The sequence below is a fragment of the Podarcis bocagei genome (assembly GCF_964188305.1).
Source record: "Podarcis bocagei genome assembly, chromosome: 10".
Taxonomy (NCBI): domain Eukaryota; kingdom Metazoa; phylum Chordata; class Lepidosauria; order Squamata; family Lacertidae; genus Podarcis; species Podarcis bocagei.
Window position 1 is genome coordinate 14,950,759 of NC_138135.1, and position 21,335 is coordinate 14,972,093.

The 21,335-nt window shown below is 41.0% G+C and overlaps 1 protein-coding gene across 1 annotated transcript in view; it reads left to right on the top strand.

Moving 5' to 3' along the window:
• Nucleotides 1–1,100: 1,100 nt before the first annotated feature.
• Nucleotides 1,101–21,335, top strand: part of ETNK1 (ethanolamine kinase 1) — a 36,830-nt gene continuing 16,595 nt past the window's right edge. The window contains exons 1-4 of the mRNA XM_081210223.1: nt 1,101–1,670; nt 14,136–14,395; nt 17,720–17,860; nt 18,291–18,433. Coding sequence (XP_081066349.1) covers nt 1,452–1,670; nt 14,136–14,395; nt 17,720–17,860; nt 18,291–18,433 — 763 coding nt within the window. The 5' untranslated portion in view covers nt 1,101–1,451. The remainder of the gene's footprint in view (nt 1,671–14,135; nt 14,396–17,719; nt 17,861–18,290; nt 18,434–21,335) is intronic.

Sequence of the window (21,335 nt, forward strand, 5' to 3'; positions counted from 1 at the left end):
GGAAAGGAAGAGCTGAAAGTTGTTGGTCTCTCAGCTGAGGCCCTGTAGTTCTTTCTTGGTGGAATGGCTGCCATATTATGACAGTCATAGGAGGAGACTGATGGGTGCTGATCTTTCAGCTGAGCCAATGTGCAGTCCCATTTCCTCCTTCTGTTATGATTACTCAAACTGTGATCATGGCACAAATGAGTAAGACGTAAGGAAGACTTAAGTGTTGCATTAAATCCATTTGTTTGTTTTAGAGCATTGGTACCCTGCTCTTCAGCCTGAAAGCCTCCCACCCACACCCTCCCACCCAGTGGCTTACAATTTTTATTTTAAAATGACACGCAAGGAAAAAGGGACAGGAAGGGAAGAGGAAAAATCAAACACCAGACACCAATTTCTAGATAGTTGTTCCTGCAATGACCATCTGACACAGTGGGCTTTTAGCAAAGTTGGAGGAATGAGCCCTACTTGACCTGTGCACTCATAAAACGTTATTCACACGTGACATTCAAGTGTATGCAATCATTGGAACTGCACAGTTATTCCTATGTTCAAGTGTAAAGCCTGTGGATACCAGTTGAGCTGCAATGTTGACATGTAATTTTCCGCAGCAGGAGTATGATCTGTGCGCGCTGCGGCTGCGGACACCGAGCTCTGCAAATCTACAAAGGGATCTTCCTACGTCACACTCAATGGGCGTCTAAATCTGTGTACACAAATGTCTGAGCGTCAGACATACCCTCCCCGCCCCACGGCTAGTCCCTTTGCTAGGGGTGGTGCTAGGTCCTTAAAGGACTTGGAGCAGGGTGCCTTGCAACTCTGTAATTCTGTCATTTTTGGCAAAAAAAAAAGGGGGGGAGTCATCGGAGAGAAAACATGTCTGGGAAAAAGGCACGCCAATCGTGGACCATATAACTGAATGGGAGGGAGGTTTGGGTGCGGGGAGAGAAGGGCGGAGACGCGAGCATTCCATTGACAGCGTTCCATTGACGGGGGCCCGCCCCCCGCGCTCCAGCGAAGCAGCCCCGCCCACACCCGTCTCTCCCGGCATGCCCCGCGGCGAGAGAACCTCGGCGGAGAGGTCTGCGAAGAGTGTGTGTGTGTCTGTTCGCGTGAAAGCGAAGAAAAGCATTGTGGGGGAGAAAAAGCGAGGGCGGGGCCTACCAGAAAAACCCGCATCTATAAATAGGCTTGGTGGGAGAGGGGCGGAGCTTCCCCTTCCCAATCCGAGGAAACGGGGGAAGGGGCGTGGAGGGAGGAGAAAGAAAGGCGAGCCAGCCAATCGCCGGCCGCCTCTTTGGCTGCCTCCCTCCGCCAGTTGGTCTCGCGCCGCTCAGTTGCCGGCTGCTCCCGCTCGCGTGACGACGACGACGACGCTGCTGCTGCCGCTCCTCTTCGCCCGCCGCCGTCTCGCCCTGCTGCCGAGGCTCCCCCGCCGCCTGCGCTCGCCTGCCGCCGCCTCCATGGCCAACTACATCCACGTGCCGCCGGGCTCGCCTGAGGTGCCCAAGCTGGACGTCGTCGTGAGCGAGAGGGACCCCGCTTCGGGGGCGGGAGGCGGCGGCGGCGGCGGCGATGGAGAAGGAGGAGGAGGAGGAGGCGGGCCCGGCTACCGCCGCGGGGCCCTCCGTCTCCTCAGCCAACTGAGGCCCGCCTGGAAGCCCGAGGAGGTGACGCTGAAGGTAACGGCTGAGGCGAAGCGGCGGAGGGCGGCTGTGAGGGGGGGAGAGAGAGAGAAGCGGGAGGAGGAGGAGGAGGAGGAGGCAGGTTGTGGGGAGGGGGAGAGATGGCGGGCAGCCATTGTGGCGAGGCGAGGAGAGGGAGGAGTAGGAGCGGCGGCGGCGGCGGCGGCTCTGTCTCTCTCTCTCTTTCTCTCCTCAGCGCTTCCCTCTTGAGGGGGAGAATGAGAGAGGAGGAGGGGAGAGAGGGAGAGCGGCTCGGGCAGCCTCGGCTTCCATTCCGCTCGCGCAGCCCGAAGGAGGAGCAGGCAGGTTGGGCGTGCGCGCTGTGCCTGTGCGGTTCCAACTCGTACATGGACTACACGGAGGCGCGCGCTCACACACGCACGTTTCTGTGCAAGGCGGACGAGTCGGAACCCGAGCCGTGTTCTAATTATAGAGTTCGGGGGGGGGGAGGGGTGCGTGCTTGTATGGCGTGATACGCCTGTGTGTTAGAGAGAGGGCGCTTATAATCTAGTAACAGCTAAAATGATACACGATGGGGAGGAGTGTGTGTGATATGCCTGTGTGTAATGTATGTATGTGATACATATGTGTGTGTGTGTGATACACGCATATTAAATACAAGTGTGTGTGAAATACACTTGTAATATATATGTGTGTTTATGTGACATGGCAGTCTGTAATATACGTGTGTGCTATGTGTGTGTGTGTGTGAGAGAGAGAGAGAGATAGAGAGATACCTGTAGGTATGTTTGAGCTTTTATTCCAGCAACGTAGCTCAAAGGATGCAGAATAGGGAGGAGTGCACATGTGATACACCTTTGTATCTGACTGAGCTTGTACTCTAGTAATATAGCCTGAAGGATATAGGGCAGGGAGTTGTGTGTGTGTTGGTGAGCTTGTATTCTTGTAGTATAGCCTGAAGTCTTACGTGTACTTGTGGGTGTGTATACCATGCATATAGAGAAAGAGAGAATAAGCTTTCCCTGCTCACCTTTCCTTAAAAAAAATCTCACCTCTTGCTTCTCTCTTTCCACAGGGCTCATCTCTTCTCTCTCTTGCTTCCCCCTCCCAACCCTGTTTCATGAGGTTATAATTGTTTTAAAATGGGATCCACCCTGAACTGATTTGTGCAAAAATTACACATAAAACATGCTAGTTTGCAGGAAGAGGGAAATGGAACAAGAGAGATGGGGGGTGTAGGGCTGGGTTCCTTAGTATAGGTTGCCATGTAGGCTTTTGCAGTGTATAGCTTGAGAGGCAAAGGGGTTGCCATGTAGCAAGCACACAACATCCATACAAATCTCAATTGAGGAATTCAGCATTTTTTTTATCTCCTTGTCTTTCCAGAAAAACCATAAGAAAAACTTGAATTTCTCTGTCAAGTTTTAGCCCAAAAGGAATGCTGGGAGGACAATATGTTCCTCCACTCTTTCCCCAATGCACTTTGCTTTGTAGAGGGATTTAAGCATTACAATAATAAAGCAGCAGGAGTTGAGTGAATACTCTTCTGTATTTTCTCTGAGAGCATTTTGTAGTTATTCACGTTTTCCTTAAACATTGTCCCTGTCAAATCTTTTGCACTCTACTGAATAATTAAGCACGGGGCAGCTTTAGGTTATCACTTTCACCTCAAGGAAAGGTGTTAATGAACTATTGCATTGCTGCAGCACATAGGGAATAAAGGCTAGATGCTAAACATTCTGAAGGAGAGCATGAATAAAGTGGCATGAGCTAGCATACAACTAAGTTACACTCAGACCCACTGGAATGAATGAACCTAAGTTAGTCCTTTCCTTTCAATGGGTCTTCTCCATGTATGGCTAGCATTAGATATAACCCCTTGTCTTCCTTTCTTGTCTCTTTCAAGTCTTTTCAGGGGCAACTTCACACTTCTAACCATTTTCTGCTTCAAAATGGGTGTTTACCCAATCTCAAAGAGGTTTTGCATTGTAGTAATAAACTTAGCATGTAAAGTTGGTAAATTGAAATATGTATGTTAAGCAGCTTTATTTTGCACTTCGTGGTATATAGTTGTGTTTTAAAGTGTGGGAGGGGAAGGGTTACAAACAGAATATAGCTGATATAAAACATGATACAAATACACCTTCTGTGGGTTAGCCAGAAAACTTTTTGGACTGGACCTAATGGTCAGGGGTCCCCTTTACCCTTTACCTTTACTGCAAGAGATGCATTTATAGTAATAGCTTTAAAAAAAAACTTCCCTGAATCTCTTGGATCAGGTAGGTTACAGGCAAACAGATTTGACAGGGTTTTGGCTCCTTAGTTGGTCTTAATATTGGGATAGCTTGTGGTCTTCATAAAAGTTGCTTTGTAGCTGTTATTTAAAAATTTCAACATTTGACTAGATTATCTTCCTGACATGGGTGTTGCAGAGCTTATTCGGCTTCTTGGTTAGGGATGTTGAAGATATGTTTATGCTTGCTGATGTTTGTACTTCTAAAAAATACACATCAGTGATGTAGGTTTATTTGGGAAATTTTCAGTTGGCAATGAGGGAAAAAATCTCATGCCTTGGAGTGATTTAATTTAGCGTGCCTTTTTAACATGTATTTAGTAAACAAATCATTAGTTTTTTGTCCCAGTATCTGAAACATTTTATTTTAGAGTATTAATTCACATTTAATGTGGTTTAAATGTTTTTTATTGGAATGCTTAGGAAAATGCAAAATAGCATGTACTGCTCAAAAGTTAAGTTGCTGAAACTTGTTTACACTAAAATTTAGCAACTCAAAGAACTCTGACTTCCTGATGACAACTAATCTATTTCAGCAACGTTCACTTCTTTTACACTTAGCTTGTCAGGAGTCCTCCAGTCTGATGTCACTACAGGCACACACACCCTATTACACATACAGTGGTGCCCCGCAAGATGAAATTAATTCGTTCCGCAAGTTTTGTCGTGTAGCGAATTTTTCGTCTTGCGAATCACGAAATCCCATAGGAATGCATTGAAAATCAATTAATGTGTTCCTATGGTCAAAAAAGTCCAAACAAAGCCAAATTTGGTACAACAGTTTATTAACTGCTCTTTAAAGTCACACATACTGTAAAGAGCAGTTCAAAAATTGAAGGGAAAATAAATTAACTTTATAAACAAAACATGTCTTTGTTTTTAGACAAAGGAAACAAAGTCGCGAGACGTTTTCGTCTTGCGAAACAAGCCCATAGGGAAATTTGTCTTGCGAGGCAAATCGAAAACGGAAAAACCTTTCGTCTAGCGAGTTTTTTGTCTTGCGAGGCATTCGTCTTGCGAGGTACCACTGTAATTGACTTGTGCACAACCGCATATATGCATGGTGCCAGGAAATACATAAATAAATAGGTAGATTCAAACCAGGAAATAGCAGGAGAGAGCTGGAAAATCCTAGTTGTTTGCAAGGAGACCTTTTCTGGACTCTGAAGAGGACTTCACCGAGGGCAGAGGAAGGCCCAGAGAGACCAAAGAGATTTGTTTAGGCTGTTCTGCCTCCCCGCCTAGCAGCTGATTTGCACGGCGGCGCAGCAGCAGCCTCCCGCCAGCCTAAGAGCTTCAACTCTTGTTGAAGAGGGAGATGTGTGGAGAGAAAGCTGTAGAGCAGGAGAAAGGGGCTTTTAGAGGGTGCTGTCTACTTACATGGTGTTTGTTTATGTGCACGGGCACCCGGAACATAACCCCTGCATAAGTGGGGGGACGCCTTTACTAAAACCTTTTAGCTTGGGATTTCCTTTGACCTGTGCGGCCAGTGTGGTGAATTCCATTAAAAACTGGATTCTTTTTGTTTCAATTTATTTACTTAAATATTATAAATACTGCATCTCTAAATATATGTTGAAGGAGGTAGTGCAGTATTAAAATAAATAAGATCAACAGCTCTAAGCATGTACAATAATTAAAAATCAATACAATACATAATCATTCAGGTGAACTCTTCTAAAATAACATTTATTATTTTTACTCTCCCCTTTGCCTACAGATCAGTGATATTTATCTCACATGATTTCTAGGGATAATCACCTAAAAACATTAATTACTATATTGTATCTGCAGTTTAAATTATTACAAATTAACTTCTGAAATACGTTCAAATATTTCCATTTGAAAACAAAGCATTAAAAATTATGCTTTGCAAAAAAATTACCCCACATCACTGACAGGGAGTATATATTATAATTATTATTATATTTATTTATACTCCCATCTTTTTCCCTGGTGGGACTCAAGACAGATAAATATTAGAACTGTTAAAAACATAGAAAATAATCATTAAAAACAATTAAATACATATATAACTTAATTCTATTAAAACCATAGCTATGATTATAATAAAAATAGCATGGCACTAGTCATTTCATTAAAAACTGTCAGTTTCCAAAAGTCTTCACCTAGCTTCTCAAGGAGAGAGTTCCCAAGCCCTCTCCTTCATTCCTACTAATTATGCCTGTGAGGGTAGTCTCATTAGAAAGAGTAAATAGTGGTTAAACAGCTTAAATTTCAGTGGTACCTCGGTTAAAGAACAGTCCAGTTTACAAACAATTCACGAACTCCGCAAAACTGGAAGTAGTGTCCCTGTTTGCGAACTTTACCTCAGTAAGAACGGAATCTGAACGGTGGAAGGGCACCGGTGGCGGGAGGCCTCATTAGGGAAAGTGCGCCTCGGTTTAAGAATGGTTTCAGTTTAAGAATGGACTTTCAGAACGGATTAAGTTCATAAACCGAGATACTGCTGCATTAGTTTTGGCCTAGGGGATTAGGTATGATTCAAATAGAATATTCTAGAACAGGAAAGTACTAGAATAATAATAATAATAATAATAATAATAATAATAATAATAATAATAATAATAATAATAATAATAATAATATTTCTATACAGCCCTTCATCTGAGAATCACAGGGAGGTTTACAATATAAAACCACAAAAATTAATGGAGTTTCCTCCTGACCATTAGGATGCATGTCTTTAGCTGTAACATCCAATTCATTGTTTGACATGGATTATACTTGACTGGAAGTAGTTGCCCAATTCAGATGTTGTAGCAAGCTGTTAGAGAAAATTAGACATGGAGGAGGCAATCCACAGTGAGGGGGAAAGTATAGGATGGGGAGCATGAGACCATGGCACATTCTCAATCTTCAAATCATGATTTGAAGGATTGTCCTCATCTACACATTACAGTAAGCCATAGTTGTTGTTTTTTTTAAAAAGCTAGTGTGCACTGTTCAAATTGGGTCCTCCGTGGCTAAGAGGAAACAAACCACAGTGCTGGCTTAGTTTTGCACGAGAAACGAGTGCTTGTTCTTCAAACTATGAGAGAAAGTTGAGTACAAATGCTGCTCAGTCACCGTAAGGTATAGTTTGTGACCGTGGCATTCCACAATGCATGAGTCAGTCTGTTTGAATTGAGCCATAGTGAATTAAATGTATTTATCCAGTTTAGGTGTTCTAGGGTATGCATCCAGGATGGATGACTAGCCTTGGAGAAATGGAGCAGTTCACGACTACTGCCAGACCACTTGATTTCTATATTGGTCATGCCTGAAGAAGCGTTGCCTCCTGCATGACCAGCTGAAAAGTGTAGTGGCCAGTTGACTTCTGTGCTGCCAGAAAACAAGAGGCTTTGCTTCCTCTAGCAAGGAAGCCAAGCAGGTTGGTGAATGTGTGACAGTGCAATCCTTCTCCCTCGCTGCAACTATTATAGGAGCCAAGTGAGCTGGCAGAGGAGGTACAGAGCAATCCATTCCTTCTATACCATCCCATTTGGTTACTGGAATAGAATTCTGTGTAGTCACCTTGGAATTTCTAGTTACCATATACAGGTATCTTGTGATTTAATATAAGGCTCCAATAAATGGATTTGTTTCAGATATAAATTCCTGAAATAGATAGTTTTCTGTCTGGTACCTTTCTTTACGCAGTACAAATTTGCATTCTCAAACAGGAGGTCCTCATTCACACTTCAAATGTGTATTTTGAATATGTACTTGAAAATGAGTGCATTTGCACTTAATTTTACAAGCAGTGTTAGTTGGCGCCATTCCTGATGAATTAGTTATATATGGTTCACATTGCTATTTTCAGTGAGTACTGCTGCTCTTTATTGTGCATGTTGAGAAGAAGGCACTAAATAGTAATTATCTCATTTTTCTTAGTGTTGCGTGAGGAAGAATGACTATTGTGTTGCCTTTGTGGAAAGGATACTTTAGCCAACTATTTCTGTTAAAGAAGTTGCAAATAGTTACTTGAAGCTCTGGTCTATCTCTTTCTCCTAGTAGTTTGGAACTTCTGCTGAACAAACTTAATGGCTAGTGCCCATGTAGAGGTGAATCTGGTTGTGAGCTGTTTTGAAGAAATTAGATGAATTAAGGGCTTACATCTAAGCAATAAAATTCAGCAGTTTGCAACAGGATAAATGCTTCTACAGCTGATTTAACTAACAGTATTATGTAGTACACTGTCAGCTTTCAGCTGATGGGACAGATTACTCCATAATAGAACAGAAGTCATAAAACCTAGTTTGATGCTTTTAATTTGATATGTGCTCTGTGCTGTTCCCTATATCATTTTATTATTTTTTATATATGGTTACAGGTTTTCTAAAAATGCTTTATACACTGTTGATGTTTGGGGGTGTTTACTTTGTGAGCCACTCAGTTGTATGACGAGGAGAAAGTGGTATAAGATTTTTTAAAATGTAAATATATATATTTTGTGTGTGTGTAAGAGTAGTACAGCCTGGGCAACTGAGGGAAGAGTAGTTCACTCAAGACCAGGCCATGGAAGTTGAGTGTTTTTTGCATGCTATATTCTGGGTGGGTCTTTTATTGTAATATAGATTATGAAAGTGCCAACAAATTCTGGTAATACGAATGTGAAACTGAAGAGGGAAACAGCACTTCCTCCAGTTGTTTTATATCTTTTAGTGAACCATGTCTCTACCCTGTAGAATTTTCAGAAATGGCTATTCCTAAACTAAACTGCAGCAAGTTAGCTGAAGGTTGGCATACTAGCTCCATTGTAGAGGGGTGTTTTGTTTTTTACTTAGCAGCAGCATTATATTGCAGCTTCAAGTTTCACTTAGCCAGTGTACTAGTTGCTATTTTGGAGTTATGTTAAGCTTTGGCATTCGCCTTTTAAAAGTCTAAACATTATCAACTCAGGTAGGTAGCCATGTTGAAACAAAATAAAAAAAATTCCTTCCAGTGGCACCTTAAAGAGCAACTAAGTTGGTTATTGGTATGAGCTTTTGTGTGCCTGCACATCAACTCAGTGGATTATCTTTAATTATAGCCTTTGTCATTCGTTACAGTTTAGAATAGAGCTTGACCTATTACCACATTCCTTTTTTCTAAGGCTGCTGTCCTACACACTCACCTCAGTGGGACTTAACTTTTGAGTAGACCTGAGTATAGGTCTGTAAGCTGTTTTAAATTGTTCTCTCTCTCTCTCTATATATATATATTTAAAAAATCTTGCTGTAACCTACTCTGGAACCTCAGGTTTTTGAATGTGTCCTTGAGTTCAAAAAGGTTGGCTGCCTCTAGGATGCACTCTCAAACTAGATGTGGTCACATGACTTCCTGGCTTGCATGATACGCTGTCATTTTCAGTGACTATTACCCAGCTACTTTTTTTTAATATTCAGAGCTCAATTCTAGAACCTGGAGTTATGGACAAATCTTTCATGCAATTCTATGGTTTGGGATCTATTCTCCAGTGATCTGACTTTTTGAGACTTCCGTTACTAAGATTCTTTTCTTGTGCTTGTCAGCTATGGTCTTGTTCTGTTCACTTGCACCTTAAACCTTAGTACGTAATTCTTGTCAAATTATCTGGCTTCTTGCTGTGTTTGCATGAGAGCTGATACTCATTAGTTTTTTTCACACCACAAGTTTTGTTTAGCAGCACAAGTTTCTACTATGGCACCGACAATTTGGTTACTTCTATTTAGATAACTCTTAACCATAACCTTTTTGATGTAAAAATAAGACATTTCTCCTTTCCATTTTGAAAAGACAGGTACTATTAATAAAAAAGAAGAGATTATTACTAGAATATTAATAGAATACTTGAATTGGTAAATAGTTCAGTGACATGTATTTTATGACATGATGCAACAGCTATTTTGTAATCTAGATTAGAATCATCTGGTCATGTGACATAATGTGACAAACTATGACGCCTGGAGCAACTACATAGTAATCACATATGAAAACTGAAACGTGCTTTATTATCCTTTATAAGCAAATGGCTATAGCACTCTGTTTCTGGATTATTGTATAATTTGGTTTGCATGGGTCTGGGTGCTAGAGAAAGTAATTTAGATCTAGATTTTGCTGTTTTGCTTTTAAACAGAATTGTTTGCACATTGACACACTGAGGAGAAACGAATGACTTAAAAGAATGACCCTTTAGCTTCAGAAATTAAAGCATTTGGATAAGTATGAAATTTATAGAGATGAGATTCTAATCCTCTTTCAAAGTATTGCTGCTGGTTGTCTTTTAAGAGTATTACAAATCCATGTAGAAATACCAATTAATTAAACCCCATCAATGTTTTAAATGCTTTTGTAGTTGTATCCTTACAATAACCCTGTGGGTTGGGTAGGAGAGACTGGTTCATGGTCATAATAATGACTGTTAAAGCAAGAGAACTGAATTCTGATCCAGGTAACTCACCTCATGTGCTATAGCTACCAATAAAACAGGTAAACCACACCTGCATTTTAATTTGGATGAAGTACTGCTTGTGTCATAGGCGTAATTTTTGTGAGTGGACTTGAAATTGGCTTGCTTTGTTGGACAGATTTGGCACTTGCACAGTGTAGACAGAACTGCAGTTTGAGGTGTTGTAACTTAGTTGTACAGTGAATCACTATTCACCCTCCCCACCTGGGCTGTCCATGTCCTAGGCATCTGTTTTGTGGAATACCTTTGTTACCAGCAGGCAGCCAAGCCTGAAGTTCATGCACTTAAAAGATTTACTGAAAAGGCAGTAGAATATTGCTGAGTATATTCAGCAAAGTCCCACAGTGACCTCCAGTGTCTAAAATATGTAATTGCAGGAAAGAAAACATTAACATAAGTAACGACCAAGGTGCACAAGGGCTATATGACCCACAAAATGTGTGTGTGTGGCCCGCCAGCTGTATGGCCCAAGAGATACTTTTGCAAGCATGGATTTGATTGTCACCCAACCGAATCTTCACCTTCTCAGGCCTTCACCCAACTCACTTCTATCACCTCACTTCATTTTCTGTGGAGAAGAAACTTCTACCTGCTTGTGCTTTCCCAGAGTGGGCTGCAGTGTCTGGAGGACTCTTGAGGGTTGGATGCAATCAGGCTATAGGCTCCCATGCATTTATTTTTGGTACCGTGCTGTCAACCAAGACCTGTCAACTTTGCGGCCCACTGACTTTGCACTGTCTTATTCAGGTGTTTCACACAAAATGGCCATTGTGGTAGAGTGAGTACCATGGATTTGGACTGAGGAGACCAGGGTACAAATGGACATCACTGGATTACTGGGAAGATAAAATGGGGTACCGCTATATATACAGTAGCACCATAGAATCATAGAATCATAGAATCATAGAGTTGGAAAAGACCACAAGGGCCATCGAGTCCAACCCCCTGCCAAGCAGGAAACACCATCAGAGCACTCCTGACATATGGTTGTCAAGCCTCTGCTTAAAGACCTCCAAAGTAGGAGACTCCACCACACTCCTTGGCAGCAAATTCCACTGTCGAACAGCTCTTACTGTCAGGAAGTTCCATGACATACTCAAAGGATGGGTCCTTGCCCTGATGACCCCATAGTTTAAATTTATATGAAGGTGAGGGATAAGAGATAAGGGTCACCAAGGGTAGATGTGTGCATTTGTAGTTAGACTTTATTTCATTTGTGGATGGGGATTTAAACCTTAATGGAAAGTCTTAGGTTTGAGGAAATTCTGGGAGGAAGTTAGACACAGGCAGCAAGCGAGAATTGAGCAGTTTTAGGACCACTTCAAAATGGCTGAAAGTGGTAGAGCTTAGAAAATGAAGACTGCATTTTGCAGTTTCCCATAAGTAGCTGTTGGACCCTCTTTACTCTTATGTATTGAATTGTTTTCAATTTCAAGCTATCTGCTAGTTTTGGATACAGTCCACAATGGGGGGGGGGGAAGCATGCAAGAAATATTTAGGGTGGAAGGGACTAGCACAACTGTGGTCTTCAGAAGACAGGGCGCATCAAAATTGTTAGTAATACATTTTGCAGGCAGTGTTAATGTAGCATCTGTTTAAACATTGATAAAGATTGAAGTTACCCCTTGCTTGGAACTGGCAGTACTACTCCGTTAACTTGACCTCCCTGGCTCATAGATATTAGAGCAAGAAAAATGGTGCTTGAATGAGTCAGAATTGACTGCATTAACTTAGATTATTTCTGTGCATGTAGAATTCCTTAATGTATGTCATTAATCACATTAGTAATTCAGCAATTCATGTCATATTTTTGTATTCCATGTTGCTCATTTTAATTTCTGGTCTGTGTAAGGGCATAAATTCCAAATAAATATGCAATATAGCTTAAAATCATTATCTTAATGTCTATTATTAGTCTGCCTCTGCTGTTAACTTTATGAGCAGGACTTTTCATGTGTTTCATTCCTTAATTCATAGTGTCTTCAGCAACTTCTTCAGGCAGTGTCATGCCCTGGTAAACAAGCCATTATATTAGGCAATACAGCTTTCATTGGAATATATTATTTTATTCTAGGAAATACTGTGTCATGCTAGAATATTGATCCCTTTTTGTGGGTGTGTAAAATATTGTGTATCCTGGGCCCTATACTGTAACTAACATGACAGTATAGTTCAAGAGATCACAGAAACCAAAACAGCTGTGTGTAAACATCAGTCCATCAGTGAGAAACTATACAAAAACACATGCTTTCAATTTCATCCTAAATAAATTGAACCACATGGCATACAGCTATTTGGGATATAAAATCCAAGGAGCTATAGGTGGGGTGGCGACACTGGGCGAGTGAGCAGTTTTACTAATTTATGCTACTGACTACTAGAAACCTGATTATTATTTTTTAAACTAGCTTATCAGTGTGATTAAATACAGTGGTACCTTGGGTTACATACGCTTCAGGTTACATATGCTTCAGGTTACAGACTCCGCTAATCCAGAAATAGTACCTCGGGTTAAGAACTTTGATTCAGGATGAAAACAGAAATCGTGCAGCGGCGGCGCAGTGGCAGCAGGAGGCCCCATTAGCTAAAGTGGTGCTTCAGGTTAAGAACAGTTTCAGGTTAAGAACAGACCTCCAGAACGAATTAAGTTCTTAACCAGAGGTACCACTGTATCTCTGCAAAGCTTTTGTGAATGCAAAAAATGTCAAATCAGTTCATTTGAAATGTTTTCTTATGTGGTCTTGTAACACTTGGGGAGTTGTGTTTTATCTTGTACCAAGAGACAAAGTTTGCTGCTGTGAGGAGTACATAAGTATTGTCATTCTGTAGCTGGTGAAAAATCTGTCTAGTCCAGCACCCTGCCACTATAAGGAACAATGGTTGGCAGGCCTGGGGAATGTGCCGGGGGTGGGGTGACAATAGCCACTCTGTGTGCTCCTAGCATCTGATGCTGGATTTGACTCTATTTTCAGTTATTCCAGTTGATACATCCACTTGCCTGTTCTAAGCTAGTGGCAGTCAGTACATCTTGTGGCAATGAACACTGCAAAGCTAACTGAGAAGTACTTCCGTTCCAGTGTGTAAAGATAATAGTTCCTTCTCTGGAAGACTTTGCAAGGTGGCCACTTGGACTTATCCCTTTATATTTATCATTACTACAAAGTAGACAAGTTTGGCTTGACCAAGGTATCCTTTCATCACAGAAGAGTACTCTAGAACTCACTACAAGAGGAGGTCCTCTTATTTGTCTCTGGAGATACTGCTTCTGAGCAACCACCTCTTTTGACCAAGAATGAAGAGGTGGACTTTCCATAAAGGGTTCTTGTCGGTGATGAGTGCATCCTATGGGCCTGTCCTGCAGGTCCAACCTGAATTTGAGTGGATTGGTGGGATGCATTTGTGCACTCACCCCTGAGAGAGTAGTCAGGTACTCATTGACTTCCTTGGAGTATTTTGGTTTTCTTGTTCTATCCTCCTGCTTTGGGACTGAATCTGTCAATCACTAGAGGCAGGCACAGCATTGTGGGAAGCAGGCTCTGCCATGGTGCATTGCAGCATGTCAGGCTGTCCTGCCTTCGCGAAAGAGCACCTGTTCTCACTCTTGAGAAACAGGAAACCATGAATGACTATAGCCGTCCCTGCTTTATCTGTAAGCCATATTGAGGCCCTGTTAGGGGAAATAGGAGGGGTATAAATAAATATACAGTAGTAGTGGTGGTGGTAGTAGTAGTAGTAAGTTTTAATTAAAACAAATCTGAATTACTCTTCCTTACAGGTATTTACAGATGGAATCACCAATAAGCTTATTGGCTGTTATGTGGGTGAGGAAATGGATGATGTTGTCCTTGTTAGAATTTATGGAAATAAAACAGAGCTGTTAGTTGATCGAGAGGAAGAAGTGAAGAGCTTCCGTGTGTTGCAGGCGCACGGCTGCGCTCCACAACTTTACTGTACTTTCCGCAACGGCCTGTGCTATGAGTTTATGGAAGGCGAAGCACTGGATCCGGAACATGTTTGCAACCCAGAGATTTTTCGGTAAGCCCTTCAGCACTCTTCTAAAGAGGGATGTTAGGTATATTCCCATGCTGCACATTCCATAGGGCTCTCTGGTGCCTGATGCCCCATTCCTGAGACCATGCTATTTTTGAGGATGAATAGATACTTAGATGATTGACCGTAAGTATAGGCAGCTGCTACAATATTGTATTGTATTGTTACCCAGCCATTCCTCTATTTGTTGGCTAAAACACTGGCTCATGCTCTGGTCACCTGCCATCTTAAACTACTGTAACTTTCTTTTTTCTGACATGCTTTTGTTACTTCTCTGTCCGTAATGGCTGCCAAAGCAATTCAGTTGCCATTGTTTGAACCAGGTGGCACACCCATTTCAAATGTCTTTACTGGTTCCCCATTGCTTCGGCCTCTGACACATTTAACTTAGTCTTTCCTTGATGTCTCTTCATGGACTTGCCCCTCCTTAGTTTTTTTTAATCTGTCTTGCAATGTGTTCTTTCCATTGTTTCTCTAGTTTGGCCATCCCCTGTCACCCAAAGATATCTGATTGTTTGCTTATTCTGTCTTTTTCTATCCTTCCTTGTTCCCAGAACTTTTCCAGAAATATCTGCATGGGACATTCAAACGTGACTATGTGGAAGATAATAGACATTGATACAATTACTTTTTCAAATTTGTGAGATCGGCCTGCCCAGCCTGATGAACTCCAGGTGTTCTGGCCAAAACTCCCATCAGCCCCAGACAGCTTGGATAAGGGAAGATGGGAGTTGTCCGAAACATTTGAAACCAAATTGGGGAACCCTGTATTAGACTATTGTGAAGGCAGTCTGTCCATCTTCAGCCTGTGATGGCTCTAGGAACATTGTGGCACACTTGAGACTTAATTGGTTTTTCCTCTCTTCTCTGACAACTATTTAGGGCCAGATTTTAAAGTTTCATTTTACTTTTGACTGGCAGCAGGGCCAATTTGATGACTTTGTGATTAGCAGAGCTGTTCAGTCATCAGGCTTGTTCTTCAGACCACTGGAAGAAATGCTGCTCTCAGTTTCATTAAGACTGGTGATAGTTTGCATTTTGGAGGGAACACTCCACAAGAGAGGGTGTTCGAAAAAGGGTATGAGGCTGCCATCTCTGCAGGCAACAGGTGACATAACTGGGCTCCTGAGCCCCACAGGTGTGCCACAGAAAGATTGTAGTTGGTTAAGGGAGCCATGGACTCAAAAAGGTTTAAAACTTCTGCTCTAGCCATTACAAATATCCAGGTTTCTTCCATGCTGAAGCCTTAGAACTGACTGAACCATCAAGGACACGGAAACATCCTAAGCAATAAGCAAAGTTTTTGAAGTTACTGCCAGAGCAGAAACTTAACAAAATGTGGCGCTGATGGACAATAATTGCTGTTCTAAAGATGTCAGTAATGAATGATCTTGCTTTATGGAGCATTTAATCTGCCTGTTAACACATCCTATTGAACTCCTTCAGGTTCATGTATACCACTGCATTTCAGTGTAATTTATCATATTTAGCACAGCAGCTCGTAACATTTTTGGGGGTCACAGATGCCTTTGAGAATCTGAAAGCTGTGAACCTCCTCCCCATATCCCCCTCCACAAGGGCAGTTTTCAAAGTAACAGGAAGGAGATCTCCCCTTTTGTGCTCAGTTCACGGACCTGCTGGGGTCCATGGACCACAGGTGAGAAACCCCTGTTTTTTTGCAGACAAGTAGAAGCAAATAGAAGAATTTTAGGAAAGTCATCATGTATTTTATATTTATATCAAAATTATACACATTTTCTGCACCCAATTGGCTTTTAAGGTAATATATGGAAAAATTAAAATTTAATTAAATTTATAAACCAATTTCACAATGTCTTGAGTACAGAAATATAGTAAGTTCAAAAAAACAAAAACAAAAACCAGGAGCCTAATTAGTGAGACAGCTAGCCAGGATATTATGCATTTCTAAATGAGATGGTGTTTACCAGCTGCTGAAGGGAAAGTGCTGGACATGCCTCCTTGGGGAGGGAGGGAGTTCACATTTTGGATGCTGCAAGCAAGAAGGTCCTGTCCAGTGTTTGGTTCATCATACTTCTTGAAGGCAGTGGGATGCTACACAGCCTCCCAGGAAAGTCTTAATGAACAGGTGTGGAAGTGTAGGAGGCTCTGTAAGTACCGTATTTCTCGTTCTATAGGACGCACATTTCCCCCTCCAAAAATTAAGGGGAAATGTGTGTGCGTCCTATAGAGCGAATGCAGGCTGTGCCACTAAGCCCAAAGCCAGAACAGGAAGACAGAGCACTGCGGAGCGCTCCCTCTCGCTGCTCTAGCTTGGGGATGGTGCCTTCACCCCGCTGTCCTGCAGAAGCTAGCAAGGCTGTTCCCAAGCCAGAACAGCGAGACTCCATCTCTCCGCTCTAGCTTGGGGACGGCTGCGCGCAAACCTCTGTAGGGCAGCGGGGCGCTGCGCTCCAAAGGCTTCAGGGATCTTTGAGGCTGGCAGTGGGGGAAAGCAGTGCTTCCCCCCCACTGCCAGCCCCACAAGCTCTGGTGAAAAAAAATTCCCTGTTCTCCCCCTCCTATGGTCCGGTGCGTCCTATGGAGCGAAAAATACGTTACCTCTGTTCCAAACAATTTAAAGCTTTACAAGAGATAGTGAGGATCTTGAATTGGGCGCAGAAACAACTAATTCTGATCTCACAATAGGGAGCAAGATACTCCAAAAACAGGCCCACACTGGCGCTGTGGCCTCCAACTGCAGTTTCAACAAGTTAAAAAAAAAAGCTTGATCCACATAGGGTTTGTTGCAGTAGACTAACCTGGATGTGTTTTATGCCACAGATACCACTTGAGCACCCAGGGGCATTCTCAGTCTGCATACTGGATCCTTCAAGAAATCATATCCTCAGCCAGAACTGACTGTACACCTAATCCCAGATCGGTTTTCCTACTCATGTTTTTGAATTAAGTCTCAGCCTATTTAGCCTAGCCTCTCATGACCTCAGCTTCCATGAAACAGTCATTGAATTTTTGTGTGTGTATATTTTTATACCCCACCCCTTCTCTCATGACAGCAAAGAGTAAAAATGCAGTGTAAAAAGCAAAACTAGAACCACAATACAAAATGCAGTGAACAGTAATAATTAATATTAATTATGCAAATGGTGTCACTCCAAAGGCCTGCTGGAACAAATAGGTCCTAAGCTGCCATTTAATAATGACAATATTTCGTTACCTCCTCCCACCCTATTAATGTGCTTCTAACAGATTCTCAGTGTTCCGAGCTGAAATAATGTATTTGTAATTATACAAAGGATTTATTCTGGTATAATTTTGACTTTATTGCAGGCTCATAGCCAGACAGCTTGCTAAAATACATGCTATTCATGCTCACAATGGATGGATCCCCAAGTCTAACTTGTGGTTGAAGATGGGAAAATACTTCTCTCTCATTCCAACAGAATTTGCTGATGAGGAGTTACACAAAAGGTGAATGCCTATTCTTGTTTCTATGATTGTAGCGTTCTAAAGCTTGTTAATGAAGATGGAAGTGTTAAACTGATTGTACCCATGTGCATTTCAGAAATGTAAAATATATCCATAGCGCTTTTCATGTTGCTTAAGGGATTTTAACCTGGGAACCAATTTCCCCACTGTGGAAGGATGTGAGGGTCCAGAATTGGCCTCCACAGTCACGGACTGTGTTAAAACCATGTTTATGGAAGACAATCTTATTCAGTTACTAGTGCTCGCCAAAGAAGAAGAAGAAGTTGTTTATTGAATAATATGACTGAAATAATGAGAGAATGGAGAAAACCACGTTTCTGATTAAAGTCTTGAGAACTGTTTTCTGTTGGTGCTGTCTAAGTTTTGAAATGATTATTTACACATGTGCCCTCCCTTTTCTTAAATTCAAAAGGTTTATAGCTGATGTACCAAGTCCTCAAATCCTTCAAGAGGAAATGGCATGGATGAAAGAGAGACTGTCCAACCTGGGTTCCCCAGTGGTACTTTGTCACAATGATCTGTTGTGTAAAAATATAATCTACAATGGAAAACAAGGTAGGTATTGAACACAGCTGTAAGTAACCTTTAAGGCTTGTTTTGTATTGCCTAATACACAATAATAAATTGTGGTGGGTGGATAATGACAACTGTACTTCGTTTTAAATAACATCTGACTATTTATACTTTATTACCATTTGTTGCTTGATGCAAACTTTGTGTCATAGCAGTTGTATAGAATTGTTGCTGATAACTATAACTGATACTTTAATTAATATTTAATAGTTTACAGAAAAAATATTTTTTACCATAATAATTTTATTATTCCACTGTGTTGACAGCAGAAATTACAAGCTGAATTGTTGTTGTGTAACTGTCCTTGATCCAGATTTTACTGTTTCAAACAGCCTTGGGAGCAAATGTCTCCAGGTTACTGTGTATTATCTTTGTATTCTGATTTGTCAGATATATTGATGACACCGAGGAATTCTACATGATGAATTCTACATGGTGAAGTATCTGGAAAGATACTTTCCAAGGCTCTCTTTATACGCTGATGATGAGGTACATAGGTATCTTTAAAGTTGAAGATTTGTTTGTAAATATATTTGAGGTCAGAGGTATTCTGAAGACTGGGAAATTGGATTTGTTTTCATTGTCAGTTTCAACTGTTTGTGTTTGAATAAATGAATCACCTATAGCTTATTAATTTTGGTGATGTGATAAATTTAGTTATTATATTAAACATTTTAAACCCCTTTAAAAGTAACATTAGAAATGGATATTCTTTGCCCTTTGGGGAGTGGTTTTTCCTCTCTTGCTGGTATTAACCATGTGTTTGTGTTTTGTGTGCACCAGTACAAAAAATGGTCCTATTATAAACTAGAGATTGCAAGCATGGTTTGAAACTTGTAATCCGTGTTTATAATATTGTTTGCATAGACCTAGTAACAAAACCATAGTTAATTCTAGGAAAAGAACGGGAAATAATTCTGGGTGCGGGCGGAAATGTGAATACCCAAGGCTGAGTTCTGATTTGCAAAAGATATCTTGCAGGGAACCAGCATTTCCTGTGCTCCAATTTTGTCTGAGCTTAATCAAACTGGTATGTTCATATTGAAGGGAATGCAGCATTTAGGAACTAGAAATTTGGATTTATAGAATATTGTTTTAAAACAGATAAATTTATCAGGAAGTTGGCATGTTGAATGTGACCCAAATAAATTATTTGAAAGGAAACTGCACACAAAGATAGGTCTTTTAAATATATTTCCTCTACAACAGTTCCCACAGCTGTTGAGGCAAGCTTCTCCTTTAAAAACAAACAAACAGAAACCGAACTAGACTAGCATTTGAAATTTCCAATTTCCTGGCACTAGAGGCATGTCTCTCTCTCTACCTTCAGTGTGGTCAAGTAATATTCGCCTAAGGTTGTGCAAAAAATAATAGTATGCATGTCATACTATTCAATGTATTTTGCATGGCTACAGTGCTCATTTGTTTTTTCTGCCTTCCCTTCCCATTCTACACAATCAAATGCCTTCCAAACCTTTTATGAAAGGTGTAACATTGGCTCTTCCTGGGGGCCTATATATGTTGTGCTGCAATGTGTATTACCACAAGGGTCCTTTGGCCCACAGATGAGCCTAAGAGAAAAAAAGATGGCCATTTGGGAGGCTTTTCTAGATCATACTCCTTAGATTTTACTTTGTAGTCTTAAAATATTTTGAAAAGAGATATGTAAACCTAATCGAATTATGTGTGAATTATTCAAATTTGAGAAAAGTGACTTTTCTGCATAGGCACTTTGTTATTATTTATTAAATTTATGTACCACCCTTCATCTGAAGATAACAGGGCAGTTTACAACATACTGGAACCATTTTTACTAAATATCCCAAGACAAAAAGTTCAGAATTGAACAGTGTCAGAGTTTCTAGGCTTGACACCTCCCCCCCCCCCTTTGAAACAAATCTGCTGTCATTTTCTTTTGTAAACAGAGTGGAGAATAAATCAGTGAGAGCAGTGCATCATTTAAGAGCATTTCTGCAAAAACCAGTGTGTGAGTGTTTAGCACTTGGGAACAGGGAGGGGGAGAGGGAGAATTCTAAATACGGGGAAATGCTTGCAACTCTTTAAAAACGGGGTAAATACTAAGTGTGTAGTGCATTAAGTATTCACAGCAAGGAAAGATCTTTTGTGACTATGTTTTCAGTGTGAAAGTTGCAGTTAGCAAATTATAGCCATGCTATTATTTGATAACTTCCACCTCAAGAGGTCTTGTGAATTATCTCTAGCAGTGCTGAAGACTTCTGCAATGCTGAAATGTTGAGCACTGCTTTTATCTTAGAATAAATAAACCATGAATAAAAGTCTGGCACTGTGTATTGTCTTGTACTGGGCACAATGTTTATGAATCTGGTGCATAATAGTATTTTAAGAGGAACTATATACTTTTGCAGTGGAAACTCAGCTTTAACTTTTAACTTAACCTGGTCATGCAGTGAAATAAAAATCATGCAGTTAAAATATTGCTGCTGTGCTAAAAATGTTTTGCAAGCTACTTGAAAGAAGCACGCGTCTCTCTGGATTTTCTTCCCTTTTAAACTATCTTCTTTACTTAAAACTTTTTATTCTGATTTTAATCTTTTGGCCCACAGTACTAATGTGCCACATTGATTACTCCTTTAATTTTATCCCTGTGAAAAGTTGGCCTCTGGTAATATAAAGTCCATTATATTAATTATTTGCTAGAGGAGAGTGGTTCACAGCTATGTCTTAAAGTTACCATATGGGCTTTCAATTGTTTATAAAATAGGAAAATATTTATAAATATATTTTATAAAATATCTGAATGTCTGTTTACAACACTTCACATAAGATAAGGGTTCCAAAATGCCTTCTTCCAGCACATTCTAACTTTACAAACTTAACAAACTTGGTCCAATTTTTGTTTATA